Source organism: Octodon degus, unplaced genomic scaffold, assembly GCF_000260255.1.
Source record: "Octodon degus isolate 3935 unplaced genomic scaffold, OctDeg1.0 scaffold00079, whole genome shotgun sequence".
Lineage (NCBI taxonomy): Eukaryota > Metazoa > Chordata > Mammalia > Rodentia > Octodontidae > Octodon > Octodon degus.
Genome location: NW_004524655.1, coordinates 4,004,765 through 4,019,443, shown reverse-complemented (window position 1 = coordinate 4,019,443; position 14,679 = coordinate 4,004,765). Strand labels below are relative to the sequence as shown.

Sequence of the window (14,679 nt, the reverse complement as noted above, 5' to 3'; positions counted from 1 at the left end):
CACACACACACACACATACACACACACAATAAATGTTAAAGAAAAGGGTGATCTTCCAACCCCAGCCCTACCACTCAACACCTACGCAACCCCATCAACATGCAGAGGACTGCTATTGTTAGTATCTTGTGTATCCTCCCAGAATTTTTCTTTATATATGCAAATATGAATTTACACTTTTTTTGGTACTTGACACTGAACGCAGACCTTCTGCATGCTCTGCCAGCATACCAGCCTCAATATATACTTCTGATATTAATTTTCACCCCAAATAAACATATACATGCGGTTCAATACCTTTTTTTTTTTTTTTTTTAACCAGAGACGGAAGTCAGGACCTTGCACTTGTTGGGCAGGCACGTATGCCACTGAGTTATCTCCCTGGCTCCATACTTTGATTTTTTTACTTAGCATTACTTGAAGATTTGTTTTGTTTTACATGCATACCTTTTTTTGTATTTAATACAGACTCTCCAGGGTCTCACTACACAGATCAGACTTGTAGTGATCCTCCTGTTTTCAGCTTCCTAAGCACTGGGAACAGGCGCATGCCACCACACCCAGTCTCAATCATTATCTCAGTGCACCCCAGATATGGGGCCAGCATGGCACACCAGTTATCCAACCCCAATCCCTGTGCCTGTCTAAGCAGGTGCTTTAATCCACTGAGCTATCTGGCAGGCCCTAGATACCTTTTTATTGCTTTAATGGCATCATGTTGTTCCATTGTTTATATATGCAGTAATTCATTTAACTGATCTGTATTGATAGATATCAAGGTGATAGATTTCTTTTGTAAGTTTTAATATTGTGCTAGTCTCATTTTCACTGCAGAGGAAATTGATCAGATTTATCAGTGCTGATTTGGATGACACTCAGAAGAAATATCTACATGCTTAAAATGGATTTAGGGGGAATTTCCAGCAATAGTCTGTAGAATGTGGCTCAGAAACTATAAAGTTCATGAGGCAAAACTAGTCAAAACATTTGCAAAGAGCTTGGAGGATCACTGTATCAAGATCCCTACCACAGTAATTAAGTTAGCATAGCACTGGTTCAAGGAAAAAGCTTCAGTGGAACAGAAAAGAAAACCTGGAAACTGATGCTTTGTATGATGCAGATTTTAGTATAAGACGGAAAGGGCATTGCAGCTCGGTGGGGGAAAAGGTGGCCTATTTGATAAATAATACATCCTGACACTTTTTAGTATGATAACTAAAATTAGATTTCTAGCTCTACCATACTTGGAAAATAAAATCCAGATTGGTTCAATACCTAAAAGCAGAGAGTAAAACTTTTAACCTGTTTAGAAGCTTTCCCACTATGCATCAGTTTCTTTATCTTTAATTAGAGATAATGATATCTACTTTGTGCAGTTGTTCTGAAATGAATGAATTTACCTATATATAAATTATATTATATATATTTATAGTAAATTATAATAAATTATATTTATAAATTATATCTATAATTATCTGGCATATAATAAATACTACGTCTTTTTAATTTAGATTACCTTTATAAGTATAAGGAAGAATTTTTCTAGACAGTGTCTTTAAACATGTTTGTAATCCCACATGCTCAGAAGGGTAAGACAAGAGGGTTGCAAGTTCAAGGGTGGCCTAGCCAATTTAGTGAGACCCTACTTAAAAATAAGAATTGAGGGTGTATGGTTCAGTAGTAGATCACTTGCCTAACATACAGGAGGCTTCAGGTTCAACCCCCGCACTGAAAAAAAAAAAAAGCCTATAATGACAAATATGCTAACTTTTACCATGTAAATTATAAAGCTAAATAAAGCATTAACATTGAAAGACAAGGGAAAAAAAAATACAAGGAGCCGGTGAAATACTCAGCGGACTAAGTCCCTGCTTAGGCAAGCATAGGGAACAGGGTTCAATCCCTGGTACCACATGCTGTGCGGGCTTTGCCTCCAGGCATGCTGAGCCAGCCCATGTAATCCCAGTACTGGAGAGGCTGGAAACAGGAGAATCACTACAAGTCTGAGCTGCATAGTGAAACCTTGTACAAAATACATACACAAAAAAAGAAAGAAAGAAAGAAAGAAAGAAAGAAAGAAAGAAAGAAAGAAAGAAAGAAAGAAAGGCCACAGGCTGAGAAAAGGTAATTGTAGCATATCTACCCATCAGAGTACTGGTCCAGCACTTATAAAGAATTCTTAAAATTTCTGTATCAAAAAAGGGTGGGGGGGGCGGCAGGGAGATGGCTCAGCAGAATAAGCACTTCCCTGGCAAGCACAAGGGCCGGAGTTCAATCCCCGGTTCTGCCAAAAAGCCAAACAACCAACAGAAAAATGGATAAAAAATGTGATCCATTCATTGAAAAGGAAACCTACATGAACAGTAACATCAGGAGATACTCAGCCTTAGTAATTCAAGAAATGGAAATTAAAATCATTTTACATTTCCCATATTGGCAAAAGTTTTAAAGTCTGAGAATAATAAATTTGGAGCAGAAGCTAAGGAAATAATTGACCTCCTACTTATAGGAACGTAAATTGGCAAAACCAGTTTGGAATGGAAAGTGGCCACAGGCAGTAAAGCTAACAAGGAGTGGTCTCCATGACCCACCTTTCCATTTCTAGTAGAACATAGGGAAATCTTTCTGCCTGTACACTGGGAAAAGTGTACAGCATGCAGCCTTGTATATAGCCAGAAAAAGTAGAAACAACCTAGATCCTTATCCAAAGGAGAGATATAAAATAAACTGTGGCACATTGTGCAGTCTCTTTAGAAGGTATGACCAAAAAATACAGTGAACGCTGCTGCCTAGTGCCATCTAACAGAGGGCAGGCTGGCAGCCACGCAGTGGTGCAGCCTCATCCACCTCACTCGCAAGACCTGGCACCGTGTGACTTCTGGCTCCTCTTGACAATCAAAATGACCATGAGAAAGAAACATCTTTAATCTATTCAGGACACCACAGCAGTGACAGCACAATCAAAGGCATACCCACAGAAGAGGACTTCCAGAACTGCTTCAAAAACTGAAAATGAGGGAATAAGTGGTTTGACACAAAAAAGAATATTTTGAGGGGAATTATTGGCTACATATCTTTTATTGGGATAAACATTTTTAAAATTTTTAGACAGTCACCATATTTTTTATCACACTTCATCTGCCATAGTTTAGAATACAAATGATCCACAGGTTTCATCATGAATAAATCTCAAAGTCATAATGTATGATTCCTAAATGAATAAACAAATTTGAAAATTTATGTACCTTACAGTACAGTAGGATGCCAGTTGTGGAAGTTTTATAAACATTCATGTATTATTAAGAGTACATAACTATGAACAGAGTATGCCGTGGATATAAAAGATACAATTCCAGAATAGTACATTCTCTGGGAAAAGGAAGGGGAATGAATTTATATCTACTTTCTTATTTTTGAGAAGTAAAAAGACCTGAAACAAATATGAAAAATAATATAAATAGAAATGGTAGGCAGCAATGGGTAATACAAAACCCATGGCTGAATACCTCTCATCTTGGTCTTCTAAATGTGTAGTGTTTCTAATGTCTCATCAATTATTATACTCTCCTTAAAATAATTTTTTTATTCAATCCCCAGTTCCACCTAAATAATAATAATAATAATAATAATAATAATAATAATAATATTTTTAAAGAGAAGACATAGAAATGGTAAATGCCTGTTATAATCCAGAATTTTTTTTAATGCATTTAGTACAGGGTCTCACTACACAGATCAGGCTTGTAGTGGTCCTCCTGTTTTCAGCCTCCCAAGTGCTGGGATTACAAGCACGCACCACCACACCCAGTCTCAATCACAGTCTCAGTATGACCCAGGGATGGGACCTGCACGTCACTCTAGGGATCAAACCCCAGCCACTGTGACTACCTAAGCAGGCACTTTAGCCTGCTGAGCTGTCAGGCTGGCCCCAGAAAATTTGAAATTAAATACTGAATACCACTTGAAGTTAGAAATAGGCATACATTTTTTGCATGGGGGCTATTCGTGTGGAGTTGGCAGGATAGAGTCAGTTTTAGAATTAGACACTGCATTTGAATCTTGGCTTCCCCAACAAGGAGCTGGAAGCTCACCATGTATGACAGCAGCATCGTGCCAGCAGGCATTCAAGTAGTCTAAGACGGAAGTGATACCTCTTGGCCTTATGTGGCATGGTGATTCTGGCTGTGTGCTCTTGTACCTTTTTTTGGGGGGGGGAGGGGGAACCTTTTTAAAAAATTTCTCTAACTCATTTATTAACTGTAAATAACACTGCATCATAAGTATTTTCAAGCTTCCATAAGATAACATGGGTAAAGTATTTAACATAGTGCTTGGCATAAACCATATGCTTACTAACAGCTGCTTGCATTCATATATCAAATTATTTGTTTTTTGCACCTTATATTTTAGCAAGTAAGAATGAACCAAAATTTTACTTATTCTGCTGAGATCATAGCAGGACCTTCTCAGTGTTGACATTTTAAGAGGATGTACAAGCTGAGCTGAACCTTACAACTAATTAGTGCCCAGCTTATGATATGTAACATGGATTATACCCTTTTCAGCCTTCTAAATGGAACCAAAAAAACCCAACATACTTCCTTTTATGATTCAAGATCATCATCAAATTAGTTTTTGTACCCTACAGATGTAGTGGTGACTAAAGTTTTACACAGCACTTGACATTGGGCAAAATAATAAGAGATGCCAGGAGATACCTTAGTACTTCCTCTTCTGAGACAGCTCCCATATGTACTCATTTCCTGATTTTATCTTCTTATAAAAGTGAGTTGAAACTGGGTGTGGTGGCTCATGCCTGTAATCTGAGTGACTTGGGAGGCGTAGGCAGGAGAACTGAGAAAGTTTGAGGTCAGCCTGTGCTACACAGCAAAACCCTGAGACAAGGTTGTAGGGGATATATTTATATCAACATGCTTTCTATACCAGTGTAATTTTGATTGTCTTGTATGAAATTATTTTCTAAATTAAAAGAAAGTTAATCTTCCTCTCTTATATTATCTTGTTAGGTACAATTATAACTTCAAATTGAAAGGCCAAGGGCCGGTGAGATAGCTCAGCAGACTAAGCGCAAGCTCAAGGACTGAGGTTTGATCCTCTGGCACCACATGCTGCCTGGGCTACTAAGTCTGGGCATGATGGTGCACGCCTGTAATCACAGCACTAGGGAGGCTGAAAACAGGAGGATCATTATGAGTCCGAGCTGTGTAGTGAGACCCTGTACCAAGAAAGGCCATGGTGTCAAATCATGATGAAAAGCAGAGTCTGTAGTCAAACACAGCTTCTAATTCTAGTTCTGACATATCTCAGTTACATAATTTTGGTCAATCTCTTAGCTGCCTGTGACATTTGCATAAGAACGTCTACCTTCTGCAGACTGTCTAGATTCAGTGACAGCGTGGATTTAAGGCAGTTATTACTGTGTATCGTACACAATATGTGCTCAATACATATCTGTCTTGTCATCGTCAGCTCAATTCTAGGATACGTGGCTGGATTGGTAAGCTTTTCAGCCCTGTGGCCAAATGCCTGCCATATACAACATAAAAGAGGACAGGGTCTTTTAAGACCTGTTTGTAAGGCAGGATCTCATTGATCCTCCTGCCTCAGCCTCCTGAGGGCTGGGATTGCAGCTGTGCGCCACAACACCCTGTATGAAAGGCTTGTTTTAGGTCACAGTTTCAGAGGTTAGTGTGCCATGACATAATCATCTTCCTTAAAAAAAAAAAAAATCTCAGAACATATGAGCCTTTGGGGGGACGTCTTTTATCTAAACCATAGCAATGGTATTTCATCAAGTTTTTAATCTATATTTTAACATCTCTCTGAACCTTTGTGACTGTAATTAATAGTAACATGTTGTAGACTTAAGTTGCTAAGGGAATAAGCCTTAGCTATTGTCACAAGAACAAAAAATTAACTATGAAGTGACAGTGTGGTGGTCACCTTGCAGTATACATGATTATCAAAATACTACACTGTTTACCTTAAATTTGTACAATTTCCATTTTGTCAAATGACCAAACAAGTAAAATTTTAAAACAGTAGTATGTATTTTATAGTTAACAGAATCTTATTGGCAATGTCTTTCCAAGTTACAGATAAAATAGAGGTGTCCGTTAAACAGTGGTACATCTCAGAGTCATGGCGTCTTAGATTCAGAGAAACATAACCGTAGATCTTCAGTAAATATTCACAAATTTGTTACCAAGACCATTTGAATTCTCAGGAATTATTTTAAAATTATATTGGTATGGGCCAGGGATATTGTTCAGTGGCATAAGCACCTGTCTGGCAAGCTCAAGGTCCTGCGTTCAATCCCTGGTACCAAAAATAAATAAATAAATAAAATATATTGGTAGTATATATAATTGCTCATCTTTGACAGCTTTATCATGCATAAATAAATAAATAAATAAAATATATTGGTAGTATATATAATTGCTCATCTTTGACAGCTTTATCATGCATCTTCATTTTCCTAGTATTGTTTTTGTTAACATGTATGTAAAAGAAGAGTTTGGGTTTTGGGAGTTTGTTTGGGTTTTTGGTTTTGTTTTGTTTTTACATGAAAGAAAGTTAAATTGTTCCAGACACATCCTAATGCATATTTGAGGTTTAAAGAAATTTCAGGTACAAACAGTGTAATTCAGATTTTACCTTTAATGTTGAAATTACATTACAATTTGTGGGTAGTGCCTCAATAGCTTATTATCTCTTCTTCTTTATGATATCTGTCTTTTCTTTAATGTGTATTTTAAAGCCCTTTAATGTATAAATGAAATTGTTGAGGTCATATTACCACATTACAAAGCAAGACGATCACAGTGTTATGGCTCCTGACCCTTTTTCCAACGATAAAGCTCCATAGATTGTATATGGTTAAGCCTGTTTTAGAAATTATCTTCTGCTAAATTCATCTTCCACTGAAAAAAACTAGTTAAATGTTTGAGTCTTGTAAAAACTCCTAAACACCACAAAGGCCCAGTCATCAGATGTTTTTCAAGATTATTTCAAGAGAAGTTAATCTGAGTGGTTTTCTGTGTAAACTACAGACAATTAGTTTCCCAGCAAAGATCCTGGTAGGAGCCAGAAAGTGCCCCATGGGTACTCCATTTAGCTGACCATGTTGAGAAGTGAGTTCTCCAAGGCAGTGGGGAGGGTTGGGTGGAGATCATTTTCTTCACTTGGAATTTTCTTCCGCATTAGGCACTCATTGTCTGTTAAGAAATGGATCGATTCCTGGTCCCACATGCCATACCAGACCAGCCCCAGGGGCAAGCTGAGCCTGTGACCCATTCTGGGCGTGGTGGTGCACACCTGTAATCCCAGCGCTGGGGAGGCTGAAAACAGGAGGATCACTATGAGTCTGAGCTGCATAGTGAGACCCTGTACCAAATGCATAAAATGGAAACCAAAAAAAAGGAAGAAATGGATGCTGTGATGGCTTTTGGAGGAGGAGAAGTTACATTTTTGGAAGCTACTGCTTGCTTCTTTTCCTTTTGAAATGTTAGTACTGTCTATCATTAAATATATGGGGTACTATACCCTAAGAAAAAGAACACAGGTTTAGAGTCTTACAGGATCGGGTTGAAATCCTGTTAGCCTCCTCCTCTGTGACTTGGATTTAATATTTAGCCTAGCTGAACTCCAGTTTCTTCCTTTGGAAAATCGGAATATCTATTTTATCAAGAGATTGTGAGAATTATGAATAACGTGTGACGTCCCTAAAGCAAGCAGTGCCTGACAGAGTAGGAACTCGATCCATGATAATAATTATGACGATGATTAATTATTATTGTTGTCAATCACATTCATTCATAAGAAACCTTTTGCCATTTGTGAGGAGGATACCTCTTGATCTCTCTTACTAAAATAAAGCTTGCTCTAGTCACTGGTTTCGTGTGATCTTTGCCACACAGGGCAGTTTGCAGCAACTTCACTGAACTGACCTCCTTGGACCTTGGTCTTAGATAACACAGATGAAGCACCCAAAAATTTTGACTTTAAGTTCAATAAAAACTACTATTTTTTTATTACAGTTAACTTAGCTTTTTATGTTTGCACCATTTCCCTTTTAAAAAAAGTATAGGTTCCTTATCACAAGGTAGCTTCAAAAGCACTGCCAGTTCCTATTCTGCTGCTTCTATAGAAACCCTATGCCAGCTATTATATTCTGTAGTAAGAACTGATAAGCTTTCTGTAGTGGACCAGATAATAAGTGTTTTAGACTTTTCAGGCCATCACTATTGCTAAGCTTTGACATCAGAACTTGAAAGCATCCAGGAAAAATATGTTAATGCACATGTGCGACTATGTTCCAATAAATTTTATGTGAACAGGCCACTTGCCCAATCAGTCAGGCCCCTGGCCATACTGTGCTAGCCCTTGCTCAATATAAATTTGCAGGCTCGTTTCTGAGCCCCCACCGTGGCTCTGAGGAGTCATGCAGTGTACCTGGCAAAGGATTTGAACATAGATAGGACCTTCTGCGGCCAATAATTAGAGAATGTTTCCCAGACTTTGGAATAGCCTTACCCCCGTGCTTCTCTGCTAGAGCTATTTGTTCTAACAACATGTGGCTTGTTAACCTAGTTACATTCACGGGTAGAGAGTTTGCTCCCGATAGGCCTCCTAGTCCTACTACACATCTAAACAAATACTGATCTTTTGCCATGGAGTTTTGTTTTCTTATTCTCTTCCTTCTAAATTTCTGTTTTCTTCATTCTTTAGTTCGTTTTCCCTTCTCTTTTTCCTGTGCAACTCGGTGTTGTTCTAAGCAGCCTGGATTCCTTACCTTTTGCCAGCAAGTAAGAGGATTCACACCCATTTATATAAGCCCCAAAACTTACTCTCTTCTCAGATGTTGGTGGGACTGCTTGCTACACAATGATTCTTTGCATGTGCAAAGTTTCTTCTTTATTTTATTTGCTTTGTCAGTATTCTCTATTGAGCAGGATTTTTGGGGGCCACAGACTGAGCTGAGTGCTGTTCTTGGCCCCAGGAAAGCAATAGGAACACAATAGACATTGTCACAGTCCTTATGATGTTTATTAAAGAGGACATACATTCAGTAAAAATTACATAAATAATCGGGGTTACAATATGTATTAGAGAGGACAGACAGAACTCACAGTGACACAGAAATCTAACAGGAGACCTGGGATGAGAAGTCAGGGAAGGCTTCCCTGAGAAAGTGATTGTAAGCTTGTACTAAGCCCTGAGTAGATATGTATTAAACTAATGCAGAAATGAAATGGTATCTGACATAAAGCCTGAAAGATTATCCAAGAATTAGGCAGAAACTGATATGGTGGCACATGCCTACAATAATTCCAGTGACCAAGGCAGAGGGATTATTTGAGCCCAGGAGTGGAAAGCCACCCTGGGCAACATAACAAGAGGTTATCTCAAAAGATATAAAAAGAATTAGGCAAATACAGTTTAGGAAATGAAGGGAGAGAGGAGTCCAGGCAGAGAAAGCAGCCTCTGGAAAGACAGAGACTGGTTCTTTTCAGTGAAGCCAAAGACAGCATGAGAGAAGGGAAGCAGTTACTTCTCAAAATGGGTCCCTGGAGCCAGCCAGGGCCTTGTTACTGGAGGCCAACAGGCTGTTCAAGGACCTGGACTTTGTCTTAGGATGGGTGAGAAGCCATTGGTGGCTTCACCATATGATGAGTTCCTAAATCACATGGTTTTAAACATTTGAAGTTGCCAGAAAGCCAAGCTGTGGAAATGTGCTGAAGTTGACCTCCTCAAAAATAAAATAGACCACAATGAGTTTGTTTTCTCATCTACATTTGAAACCTGTTGTCCACAGTGCACCTTTTAGGTTTCACTTGATAGCAGTTCCTATCACTATTGTACCACTGGCTACTTGGGAAGCGTGAATAATATCCCATTGAGAGTCCAGTGAAAAACATTTATAGAATTAAAGACTTAGGCATCCCAGAGATCTCTACATAGATCATTCGCTGAAAACTGTAATGGGCCCCTCCAGAGCATCACAAAGGAACAAATTTCTCCATCCACCTAAGTGCTATGACTGAAAGTTGACCACTTTTCAACATCGTCTGTTCTGGGGTTTTACCTTTTAACAACTCTGACTTCTCACAGATTCTTCCTCCAGGGGCAAAATGTCTTCCCTGTCACTTCCACCCTCAGTTCTTGTCCTGTCTCCTAGGCCTGTAAGGAACAAGCCCAGTTTATCACTTTGACTGTGGTTACTAGTAGCAGCACCTTTACTTGAAAACTAAGATGCTGTGATGTGCTAGGGATCATATTATTAATTAGAAAGTGGGACTGTATAAAAAATCCATTAACGTAAGCATGGTAGAATAGGATGGTGGTTTATCTTCTATGCCGTAATATCTCATAAATAACATACAATTAACTGCTCAAAGCTAGAGCCCTGCTTCTTTAGTTTGGTCAATAAGTGAAGTACCTAATATGTAAATAACATTTTATCACTTATTCTGAGGAAGCAAAAAATAAAAGTGTTCAGATTATAAGGTATAGTTCTCTTGGAGCTTATGCTTTCTTTTAAGAAGAAAGATGTATATTTCACATAAATGTAATAAGTGAGCAAATGAGCAGAGTATCAAGAGAAGACCGAACGAGTCCAATAAAGAAGTCTTATATACCACTGGGATGGGAGAACCCCCCCTAAGAAGAAACAGCTCAGTGGTAGAGGGTGAACTTAGCATTTGGGAGTCCCTGGGCTCGATCTCTAGCATAGAAAGAAAAAAAGGAAGAAGGAAGAAAAGGAAGAAGAGAGAAGAGGAAGGAAGGAGAGAACAAGGAAGGGAAAGATAAGAGAGGGCAAGAAGAAAAAAAGAAACAGAAAAGGGACTGGGGATGTAGCTCAGTGGTGGCTTGCCTAGCTCATGCAAGGTCCTGGGTTCAATCTCCAGCAGGTAGGTAGGTAGGTGGGTGGGTGGATGGGTGGATGGGTGGAAGGATGGATGGACGGACGGACGGACGGACAGACAGACAGACAGGACAGACCAGGCCCTTTTTATTACTCATTTATCTCCTTCTTCCTCCCTTCCACATCCCCCTTCCATCCTCTCCTAGCAGTTTTCTGGTCTGGGCAAGCTGCTACACAGTGTCCATTGAAAGGAATTGTCGTACATTGTGTATGGTTCATGGTGTTTAAGATAGTCTAGTCCATGGTAATTTTTGATTCTAGTTTTCTGAGTTGTTTAAATGAATATGTGTTTTTAAAATTAAAATATACATGTGTCTGAAAATGTTCTTGCCTGTTAAAGGATGGACAAAGGCCAATCTCTTAAAGATACATTTACCAAAAAAAGAAAGAAATTTTTCTTTCACTCTTTTGCAGTGGGTTCTCTTAGGAGCTTTGCCAATGTGCATTACATGTCCAGCAGCTTCCAAGTGGCTATCCTAGGCTGACTTTAATGATTAAAATAAGTGAATTGATTATGTGTCATGATGTTAACAGTAATGGGTTATCAATTTAGCAGCAAAGCTTTGCTTATAGTTCCTTATGTCACTGTCTGCCCAGTTTCTTTCAAGATCCACCTCATCGTGTTTCTCCTCTCTTCCAGCGGAGCGGAAGCCCCCACTTTTCAACATGAATGCCATGAGTGCCTTGTATCACATTGCCCAGAATGACTCCCCGACATTACAGTCTGACGAATGGTAGGATTCGGTGACCATTTCAGCTTTCTTAAGAAAATCACAATAGATCACTGATGCCCTGGTGAAATTACATTTTAAATATCTGACCTAGAAAGCCTTTCATTCCTTCATTGTGTATCATGTGATTCCTCACATGCAACAACTGCCTCTTCACACACACAAGCACACAGACGTAGTTACTTCTGCCCTCAGTGTGGCTTTGCACTTAGTGTGTGGAAGCTGAAATCCCATAGGGAGGCAGCCCTGCCTCCCTCACAAGTGAAGGCCCTCAGGTCTTGGAAGTCTAGTATTGATCACCTACATCTCTCATCACTTCCCCAGTTAAAGGTCCTTCTCTGACGTCATCATTTTCCCAATTGCCTTCTTTTACCATACATAAATATGTTGGGGAAGAACATATACTATCTATGGAGAAGATGTCTGGCTCCTTGCTGAAAAGTATGACATAAATAGGCCCTAGAGTTACAGAAAATGGGACATTTTAAAGAAGAGTAGACAAAACAATTTTCATACTAGGAAGTATTTTTAGTCAGAAGACATATTCCTAGGTTCTCTGTCCTAACTTATGCTTCAAGTTCGGCTTGTAGGTGATGGAGGAGTTAATAACTGGTAATGAAGAATATTGGCGTCATGCTATGAGAGTTGTTATCTTTGAGGATAAAAAAGTATATTAAGCATATATATGTACACACGCAGTTTTTGTAATATATGTAAATATATGTAGTATTTTTTTATTTTCTGATATGTTATGCTTTAACCTGAGCTTACTACCTTATGTATAAATATATATGTCAATGTTAATTAATGTGAAACTAGGTCCACACTTACTATCCAAAGGAATCATTTTAGATACCATAAACTTAAAACAATCCAGTTCTAGTATTCCAAAATATCTGCTTTTTAAATCTCCTAAAGCACAAAACTTTCCCTTGAATGAAAATGTTTATGTAAGCCAAGTTCTCTGCAGACTCTCACTGTGTTTTCTCTCAATGTGTTCACACACAGGACAGACTCCTTTAGGAGATTCGTTGATTACTGCTTGCAGAAAATACCTCAGGAAAGGCCAACATCGGTGGAACTATTACGGGTAACTTTTCACATTGGTATTTCGAAGATGGCTTTAACATCCTGTTGGGGAGGAGCACATGAAATCAGTCCTGTAGCATCTCAGCATGACAGACTGCTTTACAACAGTTCATATTGTCTGCTACCTAGAGATGCAGTAGGCTTGGGAATGGCATGATTATCCCATGGTTGCTACCTCCTGTTTGTTCTCCCTTATCCTTTTTTGCCTTACAATGTAGTTCTCCATGCTGTGGTCACCATCCTAAAGTTCCTGGGACCATCATCTGCATGAACATTAATGCTATGTTCTCCAGACGGTCTGCCAGTGGTTCAAATGCTAACTGTGCATTTTAAAGTTAGGTTATTAGATGTATGGTTACTATATAAAGCAGACATTTACGTAGCATTATGTGACACATGTCAGTGGCTGGAGCATCACATTGAGTGCATTCATTTAATGTAAACATCAAGAACCTCAGTCTCTTTTTCATTTCATATTTCACTGTACATTTCATACATAGATGATATGATCTATCAGCATCAGTGTGGTATTCAGGAATCTTTTACAACATAAGTATCTTTAATCTGGCACAGAATAATCCAGATTTTTAAACTTCTTCAACCCTGTTTTGTTAGCTTCCTCACTTGCTGGATGGGTTTTGTTACTGAGCAGTTTGCTCTGTTGACTCAGAAGGGTGTGCTACCTAAATATGCCAAGTTAAAAATATTAGCTGCCTTTATCATTGAAGAGCACCTATCTGGGTCACAAATTCTTGGCTTACATTTTCTTTGCTTTAAAACTCTGTGAATGTTGTTCTATTATTTTCTGGTATTGAGTGTTCCCAAAGAGGCAGATCTGAAGCTAACTAGCTTTTCCATCAAAAAATAAGATTTGTTTTCTTGTGAGCAGCAGGCCACAGAGACACGGAACAGGGCAAAAGACTCAGCTGAATCGCCTTTGTGGCAGAGCCACTGCACATCCTAGACACTGTCAGCTTCATCTATAAGTCACAGCCCCCTCAACAGGGGGGAAGACAGTCACTGAAACAAAACACCAGAAATGCAATATGGTATTTTTGAAGTAGGCAGAAAATTTGGAAATGAAGAGGAAAAAGTGCAATACAGCAATTCAAAGATAAATTTTAAGGAAATAGACAACAAAAGAATATTAAAAAGTCAATGAAGAAAGAAATAGAAAAGAAAAAATGTAATAAAAATTAAAATCATAAGCAATAAAGAAACAGCCAATCCATTGGGGTGTTTCAATGTTGGGTAGAACCTAAGGAAATAAAACAAAATTAAGAGGGCGCAGCGTGGGTGAGACTCTCTTCCACCCCCTTGGGATGCCCCCAACCACTCCACAGCACCACCCCACACCGCCCACCGAGTAGGAATTTCTGCCGCATTCCGGGAACCCCCAAATCCAGTCCTAGCCCAGGCCCAGTGAGTGTGTGGGATAGCTTCCGGCTACCCTGCGCCTGCAGTACCTATTACTGGTGCCAGCCCAGGCGCAGCATGGGTGAGAATCTCTTCCACCCCCTTGGGACACCCCCAACCACTCCACAGGACCTCCCCCACCCTGCCTGCCCAGTAGGAATTTCTGCCGCGTTCCAGGAACCCCCAGACCCAGTCCTAGCCCAAGCCCGATCTGCCTGAACTTCAGTACTTGCTAAGGTTATAACTACAACAAAGATCTACAACAAAGGTCAGAAGACAGTGCTCCACAAAATGACGAGAAGGAACAAAATGCAACCTCAGAACACAAGCCCACCCATAATAAGTGCAGAGGACACTAACACAGAACAAATTCAGAAGCACACAGCTGAAAGCAGTGAATCAATGGCTTCTGAAATAAAGAAACAGCTGCAGAAAGGTATAGAGGAACTCAGATTAGAAATAAAAAAAGAAATCCCTGAATTAATAACATCTGCA

General features: G+C 39.2%; 1 protein-coding gene and 1 pseudogene across 2 annotated transcripts in view; one reads left to right on the top strand and one right to left on the bottom strand.

The window, feature by feature from the left end:
• Positions 1 to 14,679, bottom strand: part of LOC101568704 — a 279,180-nt pseudogene that overhangs the window by 40,890 nt on the left and 223,611 nt on the right.
• Positions 1 to 14,679, top strand: part of Taok3 (TAO kinase 3) — a 218,409-nt gene that overhangs the window by 138,737 nt on the left and 64,993 nt on the right. For both annotated transcript variants that reach the window (XM_004636228.2, XM_023720992.1), the window contains exons 10-11: positions 11,589 to 11,682; positions 12,688 to 12,769. In XM_004636228.2, the coding sequence (XP_004636285.1) occupies positions 11,589 to 11,682; positions 12,688 to 12,769 (176 nt within the window). The remainder of the gene's footprint in view (positions 1 to 11,588; positions 11,683 to 12,687; positions 12,770 to 14,679) is intronic.